Source organism: Oryx dammah, unplaced genomic scaffold, assembly GCF_014754425.2.
Source record: "Oryx dammah isolate SB20612 unplaced genomic scaffold, SCBI_Odam_1.1 HiC_scaffold_2, whole genome shotgun sequence".
Taxonomy (NCBI): domain Eukaryota; kingdom Metazoa; phylum Chordata; class Mammalia; order Artiodactyla; family Bovidae; genus Oryx; species Oryx dammah.
In genome coordinates this window covers 89,038,952-89,062,462 of record NW_024070186.1, presented here as the reverse complement: position 1 = coordinate 89,062,462, position 23,511 = coordinate 89,038,952, and the positions used below count along the sequence as shown (strand labels likewise).

The 23,511-nt window shown below is 36.5% G+C and overlaps 1 protein-coding gene across 3 annotated transcripts in view; it reads left to right on the top strand.

Moving 5' to 3' along the window:
* Positions 1-23,511, top strand: part of SEC22A (SEC22 homolog A, vesicle trafficking protein) — a 74,819-nt gene that overhangs the window by 29,204 nt on the left and 22,104 nt on the right. For all 3 annotated transcript variants that reach the window (XM_040250409.1, XM_040250407.1, XM_040250408.1), the window contains exons 3-5: positions 33-196; positions 1,336-1,530; positions 18,242-18,357. In XM_040250409.1, the coding sequence (XP_040106343.1) occupies positions 33-196; positions 1,336-1,530; positions 18,242-18,357 (475 nt within the window). The remainder of the gene's footprint in view (positions 1-32; positions 197-1,335; positions 1,531-18,241; positions 18,358-23,511) is intronic.

Genomic DNA, 23,511 nt, shown 5'->3' with positions numbered 1-23,511 from the left:
AAATTTTAAATCCGATGTTTTTTACACTGTAGTTTTATTAGCTCTATGGGAGTGAGCTACATGATGTTGTGCACTGAAAATTACCCAAATGTTCTGGCCTTCTCTTTCCTGGATGAGCTTCAGAAGGAATTCATTACTACTTATAACATGATGAAGACAAATACTGCTGTCAGACCGTACTGTTTCATTGAATTCGGTAAGGGCCTGATTTTTTTTTCTCCCTTTTCATTATCCTGTCTCTATTCAGTCATAAATGACTTTTCATCTAATACTAAGGATCAGAGAGAAAACTCAAAAAATTCTACTAACTTGCTTTTGACAGAATAGTTCGACAGTCTATAAATTATGGCAACTTCTTCACTTGGATGCCTATTAGAAAAGGTTCTGTTTGAATTCTCTAGAGGATCGTGATTATTGGCTCAAAGAATTAATCCCAGAGGATAATTTCTCAGTGAGAAATTTATAAGCTAGAGATTCAGAGCTTTGTGTTTATGTGATAGTATTTTTAGGCTGCTTAATGTAGAACAGAAGTTGGCAAACGTTTATTGGAAAGGACCAGATAGTACAATTTTAGGCTTTAAGGATTATTTTCTCAGTCTCAGTCCTTGCTATTATGGCTTAAAAACAGCCATAGGCAATGCATAAATGAATGAGTATAGTTATATTCCAGTAACATTTTGTTCACAAATAGAATCAACAGGCTAGATTTGGCCTGTGGACATTAGTTTGCTTGACTCCTGATACAGAAGGGGGAAAAAGGGTAAATTCAAGGTGCAAATAGTGGAAATAAAATTGGGAGAAATTTAGGAAATGTCTTTTATTGATTTCATTAAATTTGTTCTTTAAAGCATATGTTCTAATGGTATAAGCAATAAATAAGAAAACAGATTTATATGAACATGCAATTTACAGTGTATGTTTTAATGTAATTACAACTGGTAATACTTACAGATAATATTTTATGAGATCTGAATCCCTGTACAAATTAAAGCTTTGATTTAAATTTAAAGCGAGCTGTTTTCAATTTTTTTTTTTTTTAAGAGGTTCAGAGTAATTCCTTGAACTGGATATAATTGTAGAAGTATTCTCACAACCATGTGATATTAAATCCTTAGTTTAGTTATAATTACTGGTTTCTAGAGTATAATTTCTAGTGAGAAAAACTGATGATGCCATGATGTATTAAACACAAATAATATTAGGGCATTCCATGACAGGTTGAACATTTAGGATAACAAACTGTTTATCACCAAATTTACTGTCTATAAACATCACACTTTCAAATGATTTAATTAACAAATGACTGCAAGGAAATTTATTTTTTATTTTACATAGATAACTTCATTCAGAGGACCAAGCAGCGATATAATAATCCCAGGTCTCTTTCAACAAAGATAAATCTGTCTGACATGCAGATGGAAATCAAGCTGAGGCCCCCTTATCAAATTTCCATGGGTGAGCTGGGGTCAGCCAATGGAGTCACATCTGCATTTTCTGTTGACTATAAAGGTGCTGGTAAGATTTCTTCTGGTGAGTTCTGGATCTCAATTACTTCATTAAAAAAGTATTTTCTAAGAACTGAGGGGCTCTTAAAAAATGAATTAATTTATTCTAAAATTTTAAAGCAAGTACATGAATGTAGAAGCTCAAAGTAATTAATCATTTCTCCCAATGATTTATGTAGTTATCTCTCAGATATGTGACTGATCAGAAAAAGACTTTTAAACAGCAATCTCAAAGGAACTCTTTGCTAGAGAAACATTTAAGGTTTATTTGTACACATTTTTCTTGAAAAGAATAATAGTTTATTTGCAATTATACTTATAGGCATGTAAAGTGCTTTGCATTCTGTAAAAATGACTACATTTGAGGTCAAGGTTTTTGACTGTCACAGAAAATATGATCATCTGCTCAGATGTCCCTCTCAAACAAGGAGTGTCATTCTCAACAGTTGTGACATGTTGAAAATTTCTGCTTAAAAGTAAAATTCTTGTTATTTTATAAGGTAGTATATGCCACTGTTGAATTGCTTATTTTAAAAATTCTTTCTTGTATTTTTGAGCTAAAATCTGTTCCTTATAATGCCTACATTTGTCTTAAGTTCTGTGACCTCTCCCTCCCTGGCTTCAGCTGTACCACAACTTTGAAATCAGCAGCTTTGTGTCCTTTTTATCCTGTTAGTCTGATTGACTTCATGTAAAATATCCCAAATTTCCTTACCCTTTTTGTCTATTGTATTTTGAAACCCTCCTCATCCTGGAAGCTTCCTCTTTATATGCTTATGTTTGTTAGTATTCTTCAGATGTGACATTCAAGGTTGAACACAACCTTTCATGTTTGGTTTGATTAATATAAATTATGGGAGACAGAGGAAGCAGATTTCACTAAAATAATCCAGCTAGTCAGAAAACAAGTAAACAAACAAATAATAGTAACAAACCTTGGGGGAGAGGAGGTGGATCAGTACCCAGAGTTGTTAAAATATAGTTTCTAAAATGCCTAGTTTCCAATAATAACAATTACAAGACATTCAAAAGAAAAGGAAATTATAATTCATATACTGGGGATGGGGTATGGTAGGGAAGGCAGGCAATAGAAACTGCCTGTGAGAATGATCTGATGTCAGATTTAACAGACAAAGACTTCAAAGTAGCCATTATAATTTTCTTCAAAGGACTAAAGGAAGCCATGTTTAAGAATATGATGGTGATATCACATCAAATAGACAGTATTAATAAAAGAAAGAAAATTTAAAGTAAAGGAACCAAATGGAAATTCTGGAATTGACAAATACAGCTGAAATTTAAAAACTTGCTAGTTGGGCTCAACAGTAGATTTGAACAGGCAGAAAAAAGATCAATAGAGATTATGTAGTCCAAAGAACAGAGAGAAAAATGAAGAAAAATGAATAGAACTTCAGAAAAATATGGGGCCCTATTAAGCACACTAACATATGCATGATGGGAGAGCCAGAAGGAAAGGAGAGAGGGGAGCAGAAGAAGCATTGAAGAAATAAAAGCTGAAAAGTTTCCACTTATTCAGATATGTTAATCTGCTCCTCCAGGAAGCTCAAGGGATTCCAAATAGGATACATGCAAGAGATTCACAAATAGATGAATCATTAAAAATGCTGAAAGACAAGGAAAAATCTTTAAAACAGAAAGAGAAAAACAACTTGTCATTTGCAAGGTTAACCACAACAAAATTAACAACTGCCTTCTCAACAGAAACAGTGGGGACAAGAAGGTGATAGGATAATATGCTCAAAAAACTCAAAGGGAAACAAAAACTCAACCAAGAATCCTATATATAATATAGTAAGGCTGTCTTTCAAAAATGAAGGTGAAATAAAGATATTTACAAATAAGCAGAAGATGAGAGAATTTGTTTCTGGTGGACTCACCATAAAGAAATACTGATGCAGGTTCTTCATATTTGAAAGCAAGACCCAGACAATAATTTGAATCCATACTGAAAGAAAAAAAAGCAAAGAGCAATCATAAAGGTAGTTAGACAATAAAATATATTTTCTTCTTTTCTAAGTTAGTTAAAAGCAGTATTATAAAGCTATATATATATAAAATCTCAGTAGATGCAGAAAAAGCTTTTGACAAAGTTCAACAAACATTTGTGATGAAAGCTCTCCAGAAAGTAGGCTTAGAGGGAACCTGCCTCAACATTATAAAGCCATATATGACAAACCTCTTCTGTTGTTGGAAGAGGTTGTTTGCTATGACCAGTGTGTTCTCTTGGCAAAACTCTATTAGCCTTTGCCCTGCTTCATTCTGTACTCCAGGGACAAATTTGGCTGTTACTCCAGGTGTTTCTTGACTTCCTACTTTTGCATTCCAGTCACCTATAATGAAAAGGACATCTTTTTTGGGTGTCAGTTCTAGAAGGTCTTGTAGGTCTTCATAGAACCATTCAACTTCAATTATTCAGGGTTAATTTCCTTTAGGATTGATTGGTTTGATCTCCTTGTTGTCCAAGGGGCTCTCAAGAGTCTTCTCCAGCACCTCAATTTGAAAATCAACTGTACTCCAATAAAAATTAATGAAAAATAAAACAATGTATATATTTTGCTACCAATGACATATAGAAATGTAGTATATTTTCTGTTTCTATAGTACAAAGGAGGTAGATGGTAGCAAAGCTCCACTGGGTTAAAAAAATGACCCCAGATGGTAATTTGATACCCCAAGTAGTAATTTGATTCCACAGGAGTAAATGAAAAAAGCCAGAAATGATAAGAATTCATATTAACAAAAACCTGCAAAAATATAATTGCATTCCTTTTTCCTCTTAATTTCTTTAAAAGACATACACATAGAGCAATGCCACAAAAACAGGAGAAAGGGAATAAAGCCATATAAGAGTAATGTTTTCTGTAGCTCATTTGGATTAGGTTAGTATAAATCTGAAGGTGTTTCTGATAAATTAAGATGTATATGGTAAATTCTAGAGCAGACACTAAGCAAATAACTCAAATAATGAAAAATCACTGAAGAAAAACACTGCAGTATTCACTTATTGTAAGTATAGCAGTAAATAAGGAATAGAGCAAAAAGTATGAGGAATATCAAATAAGTAAAAATGGCAAATGTAAATCTTCTGTCTCAATAATCACATCATATGTCAATGGATTTTCTTTAATGTGAATGGATGAGACATTCCAGTCAAAAGTTAGAGATTTTAAACTGGATTTAAAAAACCAAAATTCAAAGATACCGATAGATTGAAAGTAAAAGGAAGAAAAAAAGATAGATATTGCAACCAACAACCAAAAGAGAGCTGGAATGGCTATTTTGATATCAGACAAATGGAATTTAAACAGAAACCACTACTAGAAACAAAGGACATTATATAATGATAAAAGAATCAATATACTAAGGTATAACAGTTACAAATACATATGCATTTCTCAACAGAGAAAATCCTAAAGAATTCACCAAAAAACTGTTAAACTAATGCATCAAGCAAGGTTGTAGGGTACAAGACCAAAATAGAAAAGTCATTTGTGTTCTAAATAATACCAATGGACAATCTGAAATGGAAATTAAGAAGATCCTAGCAACTATTGGCCAAAACAAGACACGTACGTATTCTACTGTTTGCAATTAGAAAGAAAATCCCATATGCTGAAAAGTACCAAACATAGGAAAAAATTAAAGAAGACCTAAATTAATGGAAAGTAAAGTAGTCCTTTGTTCATGGATTCAAAGACAGTATTGTTTTCATTTCATATCCTAAATTGATACACAGCTTCAGTGAAGTCTCTATGAAAATTCCAGCTTTTGTGTGTGTGTGCAGAAATTGACAAACTGATCCTAAAATTCATATGGAAATGCAAGGAACTAAGAATAGTCAAAATAATCTTGAAAAAGAATAAAGCTGGGGGACTCAAACTTCCCAGCTTACTACCAGGCTAGATAGTCAGGACTGTAGTTCTGGTATAAAGATAGATGTACAGATCAACAGACTAGAACTGAGAGTACAGAAAGAAATCCTTATAGTCAATTCATTTTTAAGAAAAATGCCAAGACAATGGTGAAAGAATAGTCTTTTCAACAAATAATTCTGGGAGAAGTGGATACCAACTTGCAAAAGAATGAAGTTAGACCTCTACCTTACAAAATGTGTTGAAACTGACTCATAATGAATCAGAGATCTAAATTTAACAGCTAAAACTGTGAGATTCCTAGGAGAAAACTTACGGTTCTACAAAGAAAATGTGTAGCTGGCTAATTAGCACATGAAAAAATGCTGAACATCATTCAGTCACTCAGTCATGTCTGTCTTTGCGACCCCATGGACTGCAGCACTCCAGGTTTCCATGTCCATCACCAGTTCCCAGAGCTTGCTCAAACTCATGTCTTTTGAGTCGGTGATGCCATCCAACTATCTCCTCTATTGTTCCCTTCTCCTCTGCTTTCAATCTTTCCGAGCATCAGGATCATTCCCAGTGAGCCAGTTCTTTGTATCAGGTGGCCAAAGTATTGGAACTTCAGCGTCAGTACTCCAGTGAGTATTTAGCACTGATTTCCTTTAAGATTGACTGGCTTGATCTTGCAGTCTAAGGGGCTCTCAGGGGCTCTCAGCTCTAAGGGGCTCTTCAACACCACAGTTCAAAAGCATCAATTTTTCAGTGCTCAGCTTTCTTTATGGTCAACTCTCACATCCATACATGACTACTGGAAGAACCATAGCTTTGACTAGATGAACCTTTGTCAACAAAGTAATGTCTCTGCTTTTTAATATGCTTTCTAGATTAGAGAAGGAAATGGCAACCCACTCCAGTATTCTTGCCTGGAGAATCCCAGGGACAGGGGAGCCTGGTGGGCTGCCATCTATGGGGTTGCACAGAGTCGGACATGACTGAAGCGACTTAGCAGCAGCAGCAGGTTGGTCATAGCTTTTCTTCCAAGGAGCAAGCGTCTTTTGATTTCATGGCTGCAGTTACCTTCTGCAGTGATTTTGGAGCCCAAGAAAATAAATTGTTTGTTAAAGAAAATTCCATTGTTTCCTCATCTATTTGCCATGAATTGATGGGGACAGAGGCCGTGATCTTAGTTTTTTGAATGTTGAGTTTCAAGCCAGCTTTTTCACTATCCTCTTTCACTGTTATATTGTTAGTCATTAGTAGAAAGCAAAGCAAGGTGTTAAGATACCACTTCATACCCACTAGGATGACTGTAACAAGACAGACAATAACAAGTGTTGGCAAGGAAGTGGAGAATTTGGAACATTCTTATGTTGTTAATAGGATTGTAAAATGGTACAGCTGCTTTGGAAAATAGTGTGAAAGTTCTCAGAAGAGTAAAAAGAGTTATCATATGACCCAGCAATTCTAGTTCTTGGTACATACCCCAGAAATTGAAAGTGTATGTCTAAACAAAAATGTGTACATGAATATGCATACCAGTTAAAAAGTAGAAATAACCCAAATGTCCATCAATTGATGAATAAATAAAGTATGGCATAATCACGTAATAGAATATTCAGTTCAGCTCAGTCGCTCAGTCATGTCCAACTCTTTGCAACCCCATGAACCACAGCACACCAGGCCTCCATGTCTATCACTAACTCCCCGAGTTTACCCAAACTCATGTCCATTGAGTCAGTGATGCCATCTAACCATCTCATCCTCTGTCGTCCCCTTCTCCTCCTGCCTTCAATCTTTCCCAACATCAGGGTCTTTTCGTATGACTCAGCTCTTCACATCAGGTGGCCAAAGTATTGGAGTTTCAGCCTCAACATCAGTACTTCCAATGAACACCCAGGACTGATTTCCTTTAGGACTGACTGGTTGGAACTCCTTGCAGTCCAAGGTACTCTCAAGAGTCTTCTTCAACACCACAGTTCAAAAGCATCAATTCTTTGGCGCTCAGCTTTCTTTATAGTCCAACTCTCACATCCATACATGACTACTGGAAAAACCATAACTTTGACTAGCCAGATCTTTGTTGGCAAAGTAATGTCTCTGCTTTTTAATATGCTGCTAGGTTGCTCATAATTTTCCTTCCAAGGAGTAAGCGTATTTTAATTTCATGGCTGCAGTCACCATCTGCAGTGATTTTGGGGCCCCCAAAAGTAAAGTCAGCCACTGTTTCTACTGTTTGCCCATCTATTTCCCGTGAAGTGATGGGACCAGATGCCATGATCTCAGTTTTCTAAATGTTGAGCTTTAAGCCAACATTTTCACTCTTCTCTTTCACTTGCATCAAGAGGCTCTTTAGTTCTTCAGTTTATGCCATTGGGTGGTGTCATCTGCATATCTGAGCTTATTGTTATTCCTCCTGGCAATCTTGATTCCAGCTTGTGCTTCATCCAGCCCAGTGTTTCTCATGATGTACTCTGCATATAAGTTAAATAAGCAGGGTGACAATATACAGCCTTGATGTACTCCTTTTCCTATTTGAAACCAGTCTGTTGTTCCATGTCCAGTTCTAACTGTTGCTTCCTGACCTGCATACAGATTTCTCCAGAGGCAGGTCAGGTGGTCTGGTATTCCCATCTCTTTCAGAATTTTCCACAGTTTGTTGTGATCCACACAGTCAAAGGCTTTGGCATAATCAATAAAGCAGAAACAGATGTTTTTCTGGAACTCTCTTGCTTTTTCAATGATCCAGCGAATGTGGCCAATTTGATCTCTTTGCCTTTTCTAAAACCAGCTCGAACATCTGGAAGTTCACGGTTCACGTACTGCTGAAGCCTGGCTTGGAGAATTTTGAGCATTACTTTACTAGCATGTGAGATGAGTGCAATTGTGTGGTAGTTTGAGCATTCTTTGGCATTGCCTTTCTTTGGGATTGGAATGAAAATGGACCTTTTCCAGTCCTGTGGCCACTGCTGAGTTTTCCAAATTTGCTGGCATATTGAGTGCAGCACTTTCACAGCATCATCTTTTAGGATTTGAAATAGTTCAACTGGAGTTCCATCACCTCTACTAGCTTTGTTTGTAGTGATGCTTCCTAAGGCCCACTTGACTTCTCATTCCAGGATATCTGGCTCTAGGTGAGTGATCACACCATCATGTTTATCTGGGTCGTGAAGATCTTTTGTGTACAGTTCTTCTGTGTATTCTTGCCACGGCTTCTTAATATCTTCTGCTTCTGTTAGGTCCATATCATTTCTGTCCTTAATTGAGCCCATATTTACATGAAATGTTCCCTTGGTATCTCTAATTTTCTTGAAGAGATCTCTAGTCTTTCCTATTCTATTGTTTTCCTCTATTTCTTTGCATTGATCGCTGAGGAAGGTTTTCTTATCTCTCATTGCTATTCTTTGGAACTCTGCATTCAAATGGGTATATCTTTCCTTTTCCCCTTTGCTTTTCACTTCACTTCTTTTCACAGCTGTTTGTAAGGTCTGCTCAGACAGCCATTCTGCTTTTTTGCATTTCTTTTTCTTAGGGATGGTCTTGATCCCTGTCTCCTGTACAATGTCACAAACCTCCATCCATAGTTCATCAGGCACTCTATCAGATCTACCCCTTTAATTTAATTTCTCACGTCCACTGTATAATCATAAGGGATTTGATTTAGGTCATACCTGAATGGTCTAGTGTTTTTCCCCACTTTCTTCAATTTCAGTCTGAATTTGGCAATAAGGAGTTCATGATGTGAGCCACAGTCAGCTCCCGGTCTTGTTTTTGCTGACTGTATAGAGCTTCTGCAATATTGTGAAGTCGCTCAGTCGTGTCCGACTCTTTGCGACCCCATGGACTGTAGCCTACCAGGCTCCTTCCTCCATGGGATTCTCCAGGCAAGAGTACTAGAGTGGGTTGCCATTTCCTTCTCCAGGGGATCTTCCCGACCCAGGGATCGAACCCGGGTCTCCAGCATTCCAGGCAGATGCTTTAACCTCTGAGCCACAAGGGAAGCAATTATTAAGTAATAAAAAAATAATGAAGTATTGATATTACATGGTACCATATGAACTTTAAAACATGCTATGTGAAAGAAGCCAGGTACAAAAGGTCACATATTTATAATTCAGTTATTCAATATGTCCTAAGCAGGCAGATCTACACAGATAGAAAAGTATATTTGCCATTGATAGGAGCTGGAGCAAAATAGGCATAATAACTACTAATTGTTATGAGGTTTCTTTTTAAGGTAATAAAAATGTTGTGGAATTAGTTGATAATGATGGTACAACTCTGTGAATGTTTTAAAATTTCTGAATTGTACACTTTAAAATGGTGAATTTTATTATATTTGGATTATATTAATTATTAAAATCAGTAATAAATGAAGGAGTTATTACTTTAAAGACTTCCAGTAATGATGGAATAGGTAATTGAGACCAATGGTGTGAGTCACTGAGTCATGTCTGACTCTTTATGACCCCATGAGTTATAGCCTGCCAGACTCCTCTGTCCATGGAATTCTCCAGGCAAGAATACTGGAGTGGGTTGCCATTTCCTTCTCCAGGGTATCTTCCTGACCCAGGGATTGAACCTTGGTCTCCTGCATTGCAGGTGGATTCTTTACCATCTGAGCCCCCAGGGAAGACATTCAGACCAGTAGTTCCATGAAATACATGTGGACGAGCTAAATGGAATGTATATATTATATAGAATAATAGGTCTAATGTAGAATTTAATTTAAAATATAATGTTCCTGAAGTCTTTGGAGACCTAACAAGATTACTAAAAAGTACTAGGTTACAGGGGAAAATGGTGGCTCAGAAAAATGAGCCCAATGTTTGGAACTACTTTTTTGGTGAGGAGGCTTTTTCCAATTCTGGAGGGAACTACTGATAACCTCTCAAGACCTGGGAGACAGGGTTTAGAGAGCAGAACCCACCAAGGTGTTGAACCTCATGAGCAGCTCTTCAGCTTTGGGTTAGGATTTTGCATTTCTGCACTCTCAGAAAAGGATAGACAGGAAGGAGTACGAAGTAGATAGGCTTTATGTGTGAAGTAGATAGGCTTTATCAGGACTGCAGCTTAGTTTTGAACTATATTGGTCTCTGAAACTGAATTGAGCTGATTACACCATGCTTTGCTCCAAAGATCCTGGCAGAAACAAATTTCCTAGAAGAAATAGTCTCACAAGCTTTAAATGTCTACAATACGATTTTGAAAATAGATTGGCAAGCAATCAAAAATAACCAGACTTCTTGAGGAGACCAGACTATGTGAATGCAAACCATTAGACACACACACACACACACACTGTCTCTCTCTCTCTCTCTCCTTCTCACAGAAACCGTGGAGGCCAGAAGGCAGCTTAATAATATCTTCTAAAAGAGAGGTTAACTGCAATTGTAGAATTCTGTGGTTAACAAAGATATCTTGAAAGAATAAAGTAGCAGGAATGGATATTCTTGCTTTGTTCCTGATTTTGATCTTACCAGGAAAAGCTCAGTCTAAACAGTTAAATACTTATAATACGATATTAACTTAAGGTTTATATTTGATGCCTTTTTACCAGGTTGAGAAAATTCCCTTATATTCCCAGTTTGATGAGTGGTTTTTATCAGGAACTGAAGTTGTATTCTGTCAAATGCTTTGTCTGCATTTATTGAGATGATTGTAGCTTTTCAAATGTTAAATCAATTTGGTGGTTCTGTGATGAACCCCACTGAGGTTTATCCTGTATTATCCTGTTTATATAGTCAGATCCAATTTGCTAAAATTTTCTTAAGATATTGTACCTGTATTCATCAGGGAATTGGTTTTTAGTTTTCCTCTTTTGTGATTTTTTTTTGGGGGGAGGGGGTTTCTGGTTTTGCTAACATGAAAAAACTGGCCTCAGAATAAATGGAAAGGTATTCTTTCTTCAAAATTTGAGAAATGTTTCTGTAGAAGTTTTATTTCTTTAAGCATTTAATAGGTGAAGCCTTTGGAGCTTCTAGTTTTATTTGTGATAAGGTTTTTATTTACAGATAAGTTTCTTTAGTGAATGTAGTTATTCGAGTTATCTTCTTGAGTGAGTTTTATTAGTTTGTTTCTTTTAAGAATTCTGTCCATTTCACCTAAGTTATTGAATTTTGGGGCATAAAGTTTGACATCAATCTTCTTAGAGTTTATCATTTTTCTTTGTTTTTTTAAAAAAATATATTTTGTATTGGGGTATAGCTGATAACAATGTTGTGATTGTTTCATGGTGAACAGCAAAGGGATTCAACCATACATAAACATGTATCCATTCTCCCCTATGGAGTTTATAATTTTTATTGATTTTCTTAAAAAACTAGCTTTTGCTTACTTTGACTTTTTATTGTTTTGTTTTCTGTTTCATGATTTATGTTTTGATGTTTATTACTTCCTATCTTTTGCTTCCTTAGAGTTTAGTTGAGTTTTCTTTTTGTAGGTTATTAAGGTAGAAGTTGGCAAAATAATGTCTCTGCTTTTCAATATGCTATCTAGATTGGTCATAACTTTCCTTCCAAGGAGTAAGCGTCTTTTAATTTCATGGCTGCAGTCACCATCTGCAGTGATTTTGGAGCCCCCAAAAATAAAGTCTGACACTGTTTCCACTGTTTCCCCATCTATTTGCCATGAAGTGATGGGACCAGATGCCATGATCTTCGTTTTCTTAATGTTGAGCTTTAAGCCAACTTTTTCACTCTCTGTTGAAGCTGAAACTCCCAATACTGTGGCCACCTCATGCAAAGAGCTGACTCATTGAAAAAGACTCTGATGCTGGGAGGGATTGGGGGCAGGAGGAGAAGGGGACGACAGAGGATGAGATGGCTGGATGGCATCACCAACTCGATGGACATGAGTTTGAGTGAACTCCAGGAGTTGGTGATGGACAGGGAGGCCTGGCGTGCTGTGACTCATGGGGTCGCAAAGAGTTGGACACGACTGAGCGACTGAACTGAACTGAACTGAACTGAAGGTAGAAGTTGAGATAGTTTACTTCAGAACTTTCTTTTTTAATACAGACATTTAGTACTGTGTATTTCCCGCTAAATATTGCTTTAGCTACATTTCACGAATTTAAATTATAATATATTGCATTTTTGCTTTCAGTCTGTTCAGAATGGTTTTTAAATTTCCCTTTTGATTTCTTTCATGATCCATGGATTTGTTAGAAATATGTTACATGTTTCAAATATATAGAGATTTTTCAGATGCCTGTTATCGATTTCAAATTTAATTTCACTGTAGCCAGGTAGCAAATTTTGTATAATTTTAATCCTTTTACATTTATTGAGCTTGTTTTGTTTTCTCTGAGTATAGTATATCTTAGTAATTTTTCTCTGTTTATTTGAAAAGAATATGTATTCTACTGTTACTGGCTAGATGATCATATATCAATATCGGTGATCAATATCATTTAGATCAAGCTAGTTGATGGTGTTCAAGTCTTTTATACCTTTCTGATTTTCTATTTCTGTTAATTATTGAGAAAGGGGTGTTGAAATCTCTTACTGTATTTGCAAATTTATGTTTTGTTCCTCATTGTTTATATTTTGTGTATTTTAAATCTTGTTAAATATTTAGGATTGTTCTCTTGGTGTTATGTACTCCTTTTCCTTTGAAATTACTTTCTTTATATCCAGTAATATTCTTAGCTCTGCAGTCTATTTTATTAATAGAGCAATGATAATCTTTTTTTAAATTAGGATATATTTTGCCATCTTTTTTCTTTTAACATTTGTTTTTAACATATTTTTAAATAGGTAAATGTATTTTCAAAAATACTTATTTAATATTTAAATAAATTAGTTAAATAACTACATTTATATATTTTAAAATATATACATTTACTTATATATTTTTTAATGAAATATAGTTGATTTGCAGTGTTGTGTTAATTTCTATTTTATAGCAAAGTGATTGAGTTATACATATCTATCTATATTATACATTCTCTTTCATGTTCTTTTCCATTATGGTTTAATCACAGGATGTTGACTGTAGTTCCATGTGCTATACAGTAGGATCTTGTTTTCCATTTTATATACAGTAGTTTGCATCTGCTAATCCCAAGATCCCAGTCCATCCCTACCCTCCCTGCTTGCACCTTGGCCACTACAAGTCTGTTCTCTGTGTCTGTGGGTTTGTTTCTGTTTTATAGACATGTTTATGTCATCTTTTAGACTCCACATATAAATGATATCACATGGTATTTGTCTTTCTCTTTCTGACTTACTTAGTATGATAATCTCAAAGTCCATGCTGTTGTATGCCATTGTATATATGTACCACATCTTTATACATTCATCTGTCAATGGACATTTACGTTGCTTCCATGTCTAGTAAATAGTGCTGCAATGAACATTTTTGAATTATAGTTTTGTCCGGATATATGCCCCAAAGTGGGATTGCTGGATCGTATGCCAACTCTATTTTTAGTTTTCTGAGGAACTTCTATACTGTTCTCCATAGTGACTGTACCAACTTAATTCCCACCAAGATGTAGAAGGGTCCCCTTTTCTTCATACCCTTTGCAGCATTTGATATTTATAGACTTTTTAATGATGGCTGTTCTGACCAGTGTGAGGTGGTACCTCATTATAGTTTTAACTTGCTTTTCTCTAATAATTAGTGATGTTGAGCATTTTTCGCATGCCTGTTGACCATCTGTATGTCTTCTTTGGAGAAAGTCTTCTCATTTTTTGATTGGGTTTTTTCCTTGTTCTTGTTATTAAGTTGTGTGAACTATCTGTGTATTTTGGAGTTTAAGCTTTTGTTGGTTAAAACATTTGCAGATATTTTCTCCCTCTGTAGGCTGTCTGTTTTATTTATTGTTTCCTTTGCTGTACAAAAGCTTGTAACTTTGGTTAGGTTCCATTTGTTTATTTTTGCTTTTATTTATATTGCCTTGGGAGACTATTGTATTTTTATATTTAAAGAGTTTTTTTTTTTTTTTTAAGGTATCATGTAGTTGAGTCTTTTGGGGAAAAAATCCAATTTGACAATATCTGCCTGTTTACCTATGTATTCAGATCATTGATGTTTAGTGTGCTTATTGGTATGTTTGGGTTTAAACCTATCATCTTGGCTATTTGTTTTTGTTCTTTTGGGGTTTGATCACATGTCTCTTTTTCTGCCTCTCTTTGTATTGATTACTTTTGATCTATTTTCTGTTCTTTGTTGCCTTATTATACCTCCTTGTTTCATTTGTCAGTTTTTGTGGTTCTTTTGGGTTTTATAGTCTTTCTTTCCAATGGATAAGCTGACAAGGTAACTTCTGATTGAGAAAAGACTTTCTAGGGAGATGGAAATGGTCCACACTTTGCTCTTCCGTGTTTCCCTGTTGTTGAGTTTGTTCATAATTTTTAGCCTCATATTTCAGACTGTTAATTTGTTTTAGCCTCCCTTTCTGATCTAATTTCTTCCTACTTTTATAAACATCTTTTTGAGCAAAACAAAACCAGTAGCAATGCCCAATAGCAAAGTGGTTAAGAGCATGAATTCTAGAGTCAGGCTGTGTGTGTGCCCAGTCACTCAGTCATGTCTGACTCTTTGCAATCCCATGGACTGTAGCCTGCCAGGCTTCTCTTTCCATGGAATTTTCCAGGCAAGAATATTAGAGTGAGTTGCCATTTCCCACTCCGGGGACTCTTCCCAACCCAAGAGTCAAACCCAGTTCTCTTGGATCTCCTGCACTGGCAGGCTGATTCTTTACCACTGTGCCACCTGGGAAGACCCACCTAAATTTAAATGCCAGTTCCTTTACTCAGTTTGGGCAAATTTCTCAATCTCCCTAAACCATAGTTTCCTGTTAGAAAACACTTCGACAACTGTAGTGTGTACTGCACTGAATTCTTGGAAGGATAGAATGAGATTGTATATATGAAGCACTCGGTGCCTGGTAGATTGAGAGCAGCCACTATTAGAAGGATTAGAAGTAGTGGCAGTGGTTTTTGTTGATGCTGTTATTATTTGCTTCTCCCATTTTCATCTCCAGGCTCCTCATGTTCTTTTCTGTGTGTGGAGTACAGTTCTTCCATTTGTACGTGTCTAAGTTTTAACCACCTTTAAAGACCTACCTTGGTTTTCTTACCACTCCCGTGTCACCTAGTTATCTTTCCTCTTCAGAATTCCCTACCTCTTAATTTAGAATGCTTATTACTTCCATGAGCTTATCTGTCCATTTTGCTGTAAAAGACTAGAAGTGCCTTGTGGGCAGATTGGGTAATTCATTTTTTTTAATCCTGTAAAGCATAGCATCTTACACAGAATCATGCCCAAAAATGTATGCTGAATAAATATATTAGTTCACTATAACCAGTAGCCCTTTTGTTGCAAGGGATTTGCTCTTATTTCTTTAGGAATTTTTTTAAACTTTCCATTAATCATTGGCACATTAAAATTTTAATTTTGATGTGAAAATGCAGTTATTGGGCTCAAGGAGACTAATTTAAAAAAAAGCATCATAGCAGAAGACAATAATAGCTAAACAAATAAAGTGACCCGATAGTGTTATTTTGAATTAAACAAAACTATTATTTTCTATATTACCTCTCATTTCTTCATTTCTTACTGTTCTAAACCTGCTTTATACCTAATAGTACCTATCATGGTGCCAAATTAAAATGTGAAGTAAGCATTTGTGGATAATAATTCATCTAAAATCTGTTTTATAAAATAAAAAATATGTAATATAATTCATTGAAATGTTATTAAATATCTTGTTCAGTTCATTAAAATGAGAAAGTGTCCTTACAAAGTGTCAGCCTCACATTCTGTGCAGGTGGAGTTTTTCTTAGCGTTCCCACAGGTCTTAGGAAGGGGTTGGGGTGGGAGTGGGGGAATCTCTACTTGAGAATTTTCTTTCTTGTGGTGATTTGGTGCCTTTCCAGCCTGTCCTTCAACATAATCTGTGCCTTGTCCTTGTGAAAGGAGGCTTGTCATTTGCTTTAATGCCTTTAAAAATGTTTCTAGTTATTTGAAATAATTTTTAAGTCTTATACTATCATTATAAAGAGAGTGCTCCAAGGGCCTAAGAGGCAAGAGTTAGAAACTTGGTAAATATTATTATTTATTTCTTAAATAGGTATTATCAACACATTAAAATGGTAATATTTTTTCATTAAAGAATGGCCATTCCTTACTTGACCACAAAAGGCTATGGTTCTTAATTACAGTATAGATTACTATTTGGTTTTTTGGTAAGATAAACTTGTATACTTGCAGAGAAGGCAATGGCAACCCACTCCAGTACTCTTGCCTGGAAAATCCCATGGGCATTAGAAGTGTTATTTCTGTAATCTGTTTAGTTATCAGGTAGCTTTGTGCTTGAGGTCTTTGCTAAGGATCTCTTTTTCACTTGGAGGTCAGTTTCCCCTTACTACCCAGAGGGAGTGGAGAACGATGGAGGGAGGGATGCAGAATATGACTAATTGTTAGACCATTGGATAAATTCTTAAGTTGTGCGATTTTTTCCCTAGTGATAGAAAATCCGGTACCAATACTTTACAAAGAAATTTAATTTTTGCTTTCATATTAATCTCAAGCCTTCCCTGGTGGCTCAGAGGATAAAGCATCTGCCTGCAATGCAGGAGACCCGGGTTTGATCCCTGGGTTGGGAAGATCCCCTGGAGAAGGAAATGGCAACCCACTCCAGTATTCTTGCCTGGAGAATCCCATGGATAGAGGAGCCTGGCGGGCTATATAGTCCACGGGGTCGCAAAGAGTCGGACACGACTGAGCGACTTCAAAGAAATTAACTGGGAGAACAAGCAATTAGCTTTGGCGCAGAAGAAATTTAAGAACATATATCCTATATTTGGATTCCTACTGAATTTGAGGAATAACTTTTTTCGTGACATGTGGGTTTTTGTGTTTTTATGAATTATTTAGGGATGCTTTTCTGCTGTAATTGTTGAATATAAGTTGCAAAGATTTAAGCCTTTATATTAATGTTCTACTTCATTAGCTTCATTGTTAGGGCTTTTACACTTCAGTGATTTAAAATAAAATGATCTAAATATAGTTCTGTTGTCCTCTTTTTCCCTCTCTCTCCCTTTTGAGGTCTAGATGATTATGTATTTAATTTTGTGTTTTCATTTAGACTCTATAGTTAATTTTGTTAACTGCAGAATGATGAAGGGAAGCTATTGTATATCTAAATGTGTTACACTGTAAAGCCCCTATGGATAAGGCATGTGTTTATAAAATAAACTGGTCACTTCATCAACTGTTGTTTTATCTTCAAGTGGTCTTCAGAGACCAGGAGCCTCATAACTGTAAGAGTCCATTCTATTATAGAGTTCAGATCAGTGGTTATAGATGAGCTTTCACATATATCCTGTGGTATTTATAGCCCTGGGACCCAAATAAGGAAGAGCTTTGCTTAAAAGCAAGCTATGTTTATCCTTTAAAATGTCTCCTAAGCATTTTCAGAAAAAATAGGAATTATGCAGTGAATTTCTGAGCAAAGTCACCTTCGCAAATATTTGCAGCTAAAAAAATATACATATTTGCAGCTACTTGTAAATGGTAGACATATTTAGGCAATAAGATTTTTTTCCTATATGGTTTATTGGCAAATGTGAGAACTCCTTAGCACTATGTACCCCAAATGCAAATTAGGTGTCTTTGTTAAAAATGTAGAAAAAAAAGTTAACTTGAGTTCAAGGGAATGAAGCTGTCATGTCAGATATTTTGCATTTAAAAAAGTATTTAATTTGTAAGGTATATTATTAAATAATTTTATGAAGATTCACCAATATTTGATCCATATAAATTGGGCAGTGAATTTCATTTTATATAAGTATAGGTATTGATGTGAGATATTGATGTTCATTTCTGATCATTTCTTTTATTTTTCAGCTCACCAGAGACTGGAACCAGCAACTCTTTCAGGGATTGTGGCATTTATCCTTAGTCTTTTATGTGCTGCTCTGAATTTAATTCGAGGCTTTCATGCCATAGAAAGTCTCCTGCAGGTACTGTGCTATTTCTGCAATTTCAGGTGACTGTGCCTTTTGATTCCACTTGTTACACAATTGATTTAGATTGATTTGGTTATTAGTACAACTTACTGTGCTCAGATTTTGTATCCTTTATACTACTCTAGTTTCCTCTCCTCTTAAGAACACTACTTTCTAGTTGGCTTCTTCGACTTAACTAACACATATTTATTTATTATCTGCTCTGTAGGAGGCACTGTTTAGAGGTGTTCTGGGGAAACCAAGATATGTGTGACAAGGGCCTTGCAGTCTCAGGCCCTGGAATTGAATTGGGAGGCAGAGAAGTCCACAAATAAATGACAAGTACAGAGAGTTTGAAAGAGGAGTCAGGGTACGAGAAGGAAGCTCTGAGGGGGCCTGTGAGCAGGACCTGGAAGGACCTGAGTAGACAGAGATAAGTGGAAGAAAGAGGAGAGCACTCATAGGCAGGCTTTCGTCCTGCTTTTGGGTTTCCTCCCTAGTTATCTGCTCTTTTTTTCTTTTTTATTGATAGCTACCTCTGAAATCACTAATTTTTTCAGATATTGCCAACTATTTTGTTTTCCAGAGGAGTTTCTTCCAGAGACTATAGCTATCAGAACATACTTTTTCTCTTACTCTTTTTGTAAACTTTTGAAACTTCCTTTCTTGAAGTTACACACATCTCCCCTTTTCCTTTCCCTGTTTTTACTCACATTCTCAGAAGTTTTTGACACTTACACATTGTAAATTAGTTCTCTCTCTTTTTTTTTTTTTGGCCAGTATTATGCTAAAAATATCATTTGTAAGAACCCAGTCAAGGGACTTTATATTCTGTTTTAAAGTTGCTGTTAGTTTGGGGAATACACAAGAAAGTGGCATCTTGAGTACCCTCTGAAAGTCCTCAGCCATATGAAGCCAAGAGCAGAGGACATCACAGCTTTCAGGCAGCCAAGCTGTCCCTCCAGTGGGATTGGGGGTCTTCTTATGACTTCCTGGTTCCTCTCCTGAACATCCTGGGCCTGCAGGTAAAGCTCTGTTCCCTTTCAGGCACAGGGCAGCTGGCTGCTGTCTCTTGGCATTCCTGCCCTGGTTGCTTAGCTGTTTAGCTTTATTCTAGTAGGGCATCAATTTCAAGCCACTTAAACAACCTGCCAAAAAGAAACAAAGGCAATTTGGAGGCTGCTGACTGGAAAAAGCTAATAAATAAGATCTTCTCTTGCCTTTTAAAAAAAAAAACAAACTTGATATAGTGGAAAGAACAGTCATATAGAAGTGTGAGAGCTGAGTTTTGTTTGTGGATGAGTGAGAGGGAGGGTTGACTCCAGCTGAGCTACTGATTAGCTCTGTGACCTTGAATTGCTCACCTTACTTTCTGGTTCCTCAGTTTCATTTCTTATAAAATGAAGGAGACTGGAGACTTTCCTCATAGTCCAGTGGTTAAGACTCCATGCTTCCAATGCAGGGGACATGGGTTCAATCCCCAGTAAGGGAATTAAGGTTTCCACATGGTGTGCAGCACAACCAAAAAAAAAAAAAAAGGCAAAATACATCCAAATAAATCTATCATGTTAAAAAAAAAAAAGTGAATGGTGAATGGATAAACAGATTTCAGCAAACTATACAATGGAATAACATGGCTAAACCTTAAGTTCATATTGCTTAATGAAAGAAGCCAGTTTGAAAAAAAAACTATATACTAAGTGATTTCAACTATATGACATTTTGAAAAGGCAAAACTCTATAAAGAGAATAAATGAAAAGATTTGGAGGGATGGAGGAAGGGAGCATGAGGTTTTTAGGGCAGTGAGAAAACTCTTACTATAATAGTGGTTGTGTCATTATAATACACATAGAGTGTTAGTGCTCAGTCGTGTCTGACTCTTTTGCGACTCCAAGGACTGTAGCCCACCAGGCTGCTATGTCCATGGAATTGTCCAGGCAAGAATACTAGGGTGGGTAGCCATGCTCTTCTCCAGGGAATCTTCCCAACCCCGGGATCGAACCTGGGTCTCCTGCATTGCAAGCAGATTCTTTACTGTCTGAGCTGCCAGCGAAGCCCTATGTCATTATACATTTGTCAAAACCAGTAGAATGCACAACACAAAGAGTGGGCCCTGATGTAAACCATGGACTTCAGTTAGTAATAGTATGTCACTGTTGGTTCATCAGTTGCAATGTTAGTGCATGATGCTAATGATAGAGGAAACTGAGTAGGGGAAAGGGTGGATACATGGGAACTCGCTGTACCATCTGCTTAAATTTTCTGTAAACCTGAAGCTGCTCTAAAGATAGCAGTCTGTTCTATGTACACGCACCTCCTCACCACCACCAGATTCTAGCAAAGACTGGAGGCACATTCTCCAGACTTTGATATTTCATTAGGTGTGGCTCTACACACTTGGCCAGCTCTTTTTTTTTTTTAAATTTATTTATTTATTTTTAATTTTTACTTTACAATTCTGTATTGGTTTTGGCATAGATTGACATGAAGGGGCTTTCTTTTCTAACAGTGGCAGAGTGTTCCCCTTCACATGGGCCAGGTAGGGACACCAGAGCCCTAGCCAGAATGGAGCCTGGGTTCAGGAGTCTGATATGTATTTCATAGTTGGATGTACAAATTTTTGCTATCTGAGAACTATGGCCATTTTGAGAAAGCCACTGAGAGACAGAACAGGTTCTCTGACATTGTACCCACCAGTCTCTCTCAGCTTGGCCCCCAGCTCCCCTCATCAAGATGTCCTGGGAAAGCACAAGGAAAGTCTGGAAAGATAAGAAACTAATAAATGTAGTAGGAACTGGATAGATAGGAAGCAGAGTAGGATTGGGAATCTTCACAATATATATCTTCTTAATTTTTACTTTTTGAACCATATAAATATATGACATTCAGATTTTAAATGCTAAAAATTAATATTTATTAGCACCTATTATGTAATCTGGAAAACACTTTTCTTAATCCAAATTAATAGGTAGATTTTCAAGAAACAGAAATTTCAGGCAGAGTAAAGGTACATATTTTCATGGAGGGTAAGAGGAAGCTGAGCATTTTCCCTACATTTTTTGAAGCTTCTTATTGTCTCTTAGAGTCTACAATTTCCCTAGTAGCTTCAGGGTTTTTTTGTTTTAAACAGTTTCTTAAAACTGTGGTGGTGGGGTATGAAAGCAGCATGGGGTGAATGATGAATGGGGAAAAATTATAGTGGTCTTTTATAGTTTGGGATGCTTATATCTTTGAAGATGTGTCTTTCTGATGGTTGATATGGAATTCTTTTTCACTGTTGTCCTAGACTAAATTCACCCCAATAACATTGCTTTCTCACTTGACCCAGGGAACTGTAAATTGTTCCATGTGGGGATTTTAGCTATCTGGAGGCTAAGGACACCTGGTTATGTTACTCTCTTAGCATTGTTTTAAGTCTTTGTTCTGCCATAACCCAAATACACTCATCAACAGTTGAGGTTCCTAAAACAGTGATGCTTTAAGAGAGGAGTGAGGAAACAAAAGAGTACAAAGTTGGGGGAATGTAATCTACAGGTACTTTGTCACTCATTGGTAGTTTTAAGGCATTTTCCAGCAAATTTTGATCCTCTCACCTAAATGAGAATTACTGCTTTTGGAAGTTCACTGGACCAAAAGTAGAGATTCCCATTGTTCCAGTTATTGGGGTTTTTACATCTGTATAGAGAGAATGTTCTGGTAAGTGACTAGAGCTTGGAGATATGTTTCCTTGTCTTGTTATGAAAATAATGAAGGAGTGCTATGTAGTGTTGGATTCCATGTAGTGTTGGATTCCTGAAAGATGGAATGGATAATAGGCTAACAAATGGAGAAAAATGTGATTGCAGAGAGCACTGTGATAAACTTAGAGCTCTTAGCAGGATGAGTTTAGGCATGCAAACTAGATTAATTTCAACAGTACGTCCTTTATAGCTTGAATTAACCCGAAAGAAAATATATACAAAATTAGGGACCTGAGTTTTCTCTCTTTTACTCTTCCCTCAGCATCTCTTTTATCATTGTTTGTGACTTGTGTTGGTTAAAATGTTCTTTTTATTCTCATTAAAGCCACTGAATTTAAGACATACTTCTTAGCCTTTTCTCTGTTCATCACTGTGTTTTGTGTTTGGAATAATCTCTACAGTTTTTGTAGATAATTTTTGATCAGTAAAGTAGATCTTTTTGAGGTGGCCCACTGTGTAGACTTTAGTGTAAAATCTCGAACATGGGTCTTAAACCTTTATCTGTTCTGAACTTACCTGTATCTAATCACACCCCACTGATACAGACTTAGTCATATGGCCACACCTATCTGCAAGAGGAGCTGGACATGAAGCTCAGCAGCAATGCCCCCAGTTAAAATGCAAGGATGCTAAAAAAAAAACAAAAAACATATAGTTATCACAGGACTGGAAATAGTCAGTTTTCATTCCAATCCCTAAGAAAGGCAATGCCAAAGAATGCTCAAACTATATAGCACAGTTGCACTCATCTCACATGCTAGTTGGAGAAGGAAATGGCAACCCACTCCAGTACTCTTGCCTGGGAAATCCCATGGATGGAGGAGCCTGGTAGGCTGCAGTCCATGGGGTTGCTAAGATTCGGACACGACTGAGCAACTTCACTTTCACTTTTCACTTTCATGCATTGAAGAAAGAAATGGCAACCCACTCCAGTGTTCTTGCCTGGAGAATCCCAGGGATGGGGGAGCCTGGTGGGCTGCCGTCTATGGGGTCGCACAAAGTCGGATACGACTGAAGCGACTTAGCAGCAGCAGATCATGGTAGTAACAGAGGAAGTGGAAAAACAGTACCTAGATTAAGTGGCCTCAGCATTTCTTTAATACTTGATTTAAGAGCAGAGGGTTTATTTGGGGGCCATATTTTTAGATCTAGCTGAAAATGTATAGTATGTGTCCTGAGTGTGAGCAATATATTGATATTAATTTCAAATTTGATTTTTTAAGGCTGTGAATTCTAAATACTGTCCTTAAGTATTAAAACTGATTGCCACATTTATCTTCTAGTATGTAACTTGGTGCCTGAGGCAATTTAAATTTGAGAACCCACAGGAATTAACATTCCTATGTAGTTAATGTCGTTTGAAGGTTCAGCACAAGTTTGTTTCTTCTGGATTAATAACTGATTCTTGGGGTGATAACAAGTGATTTA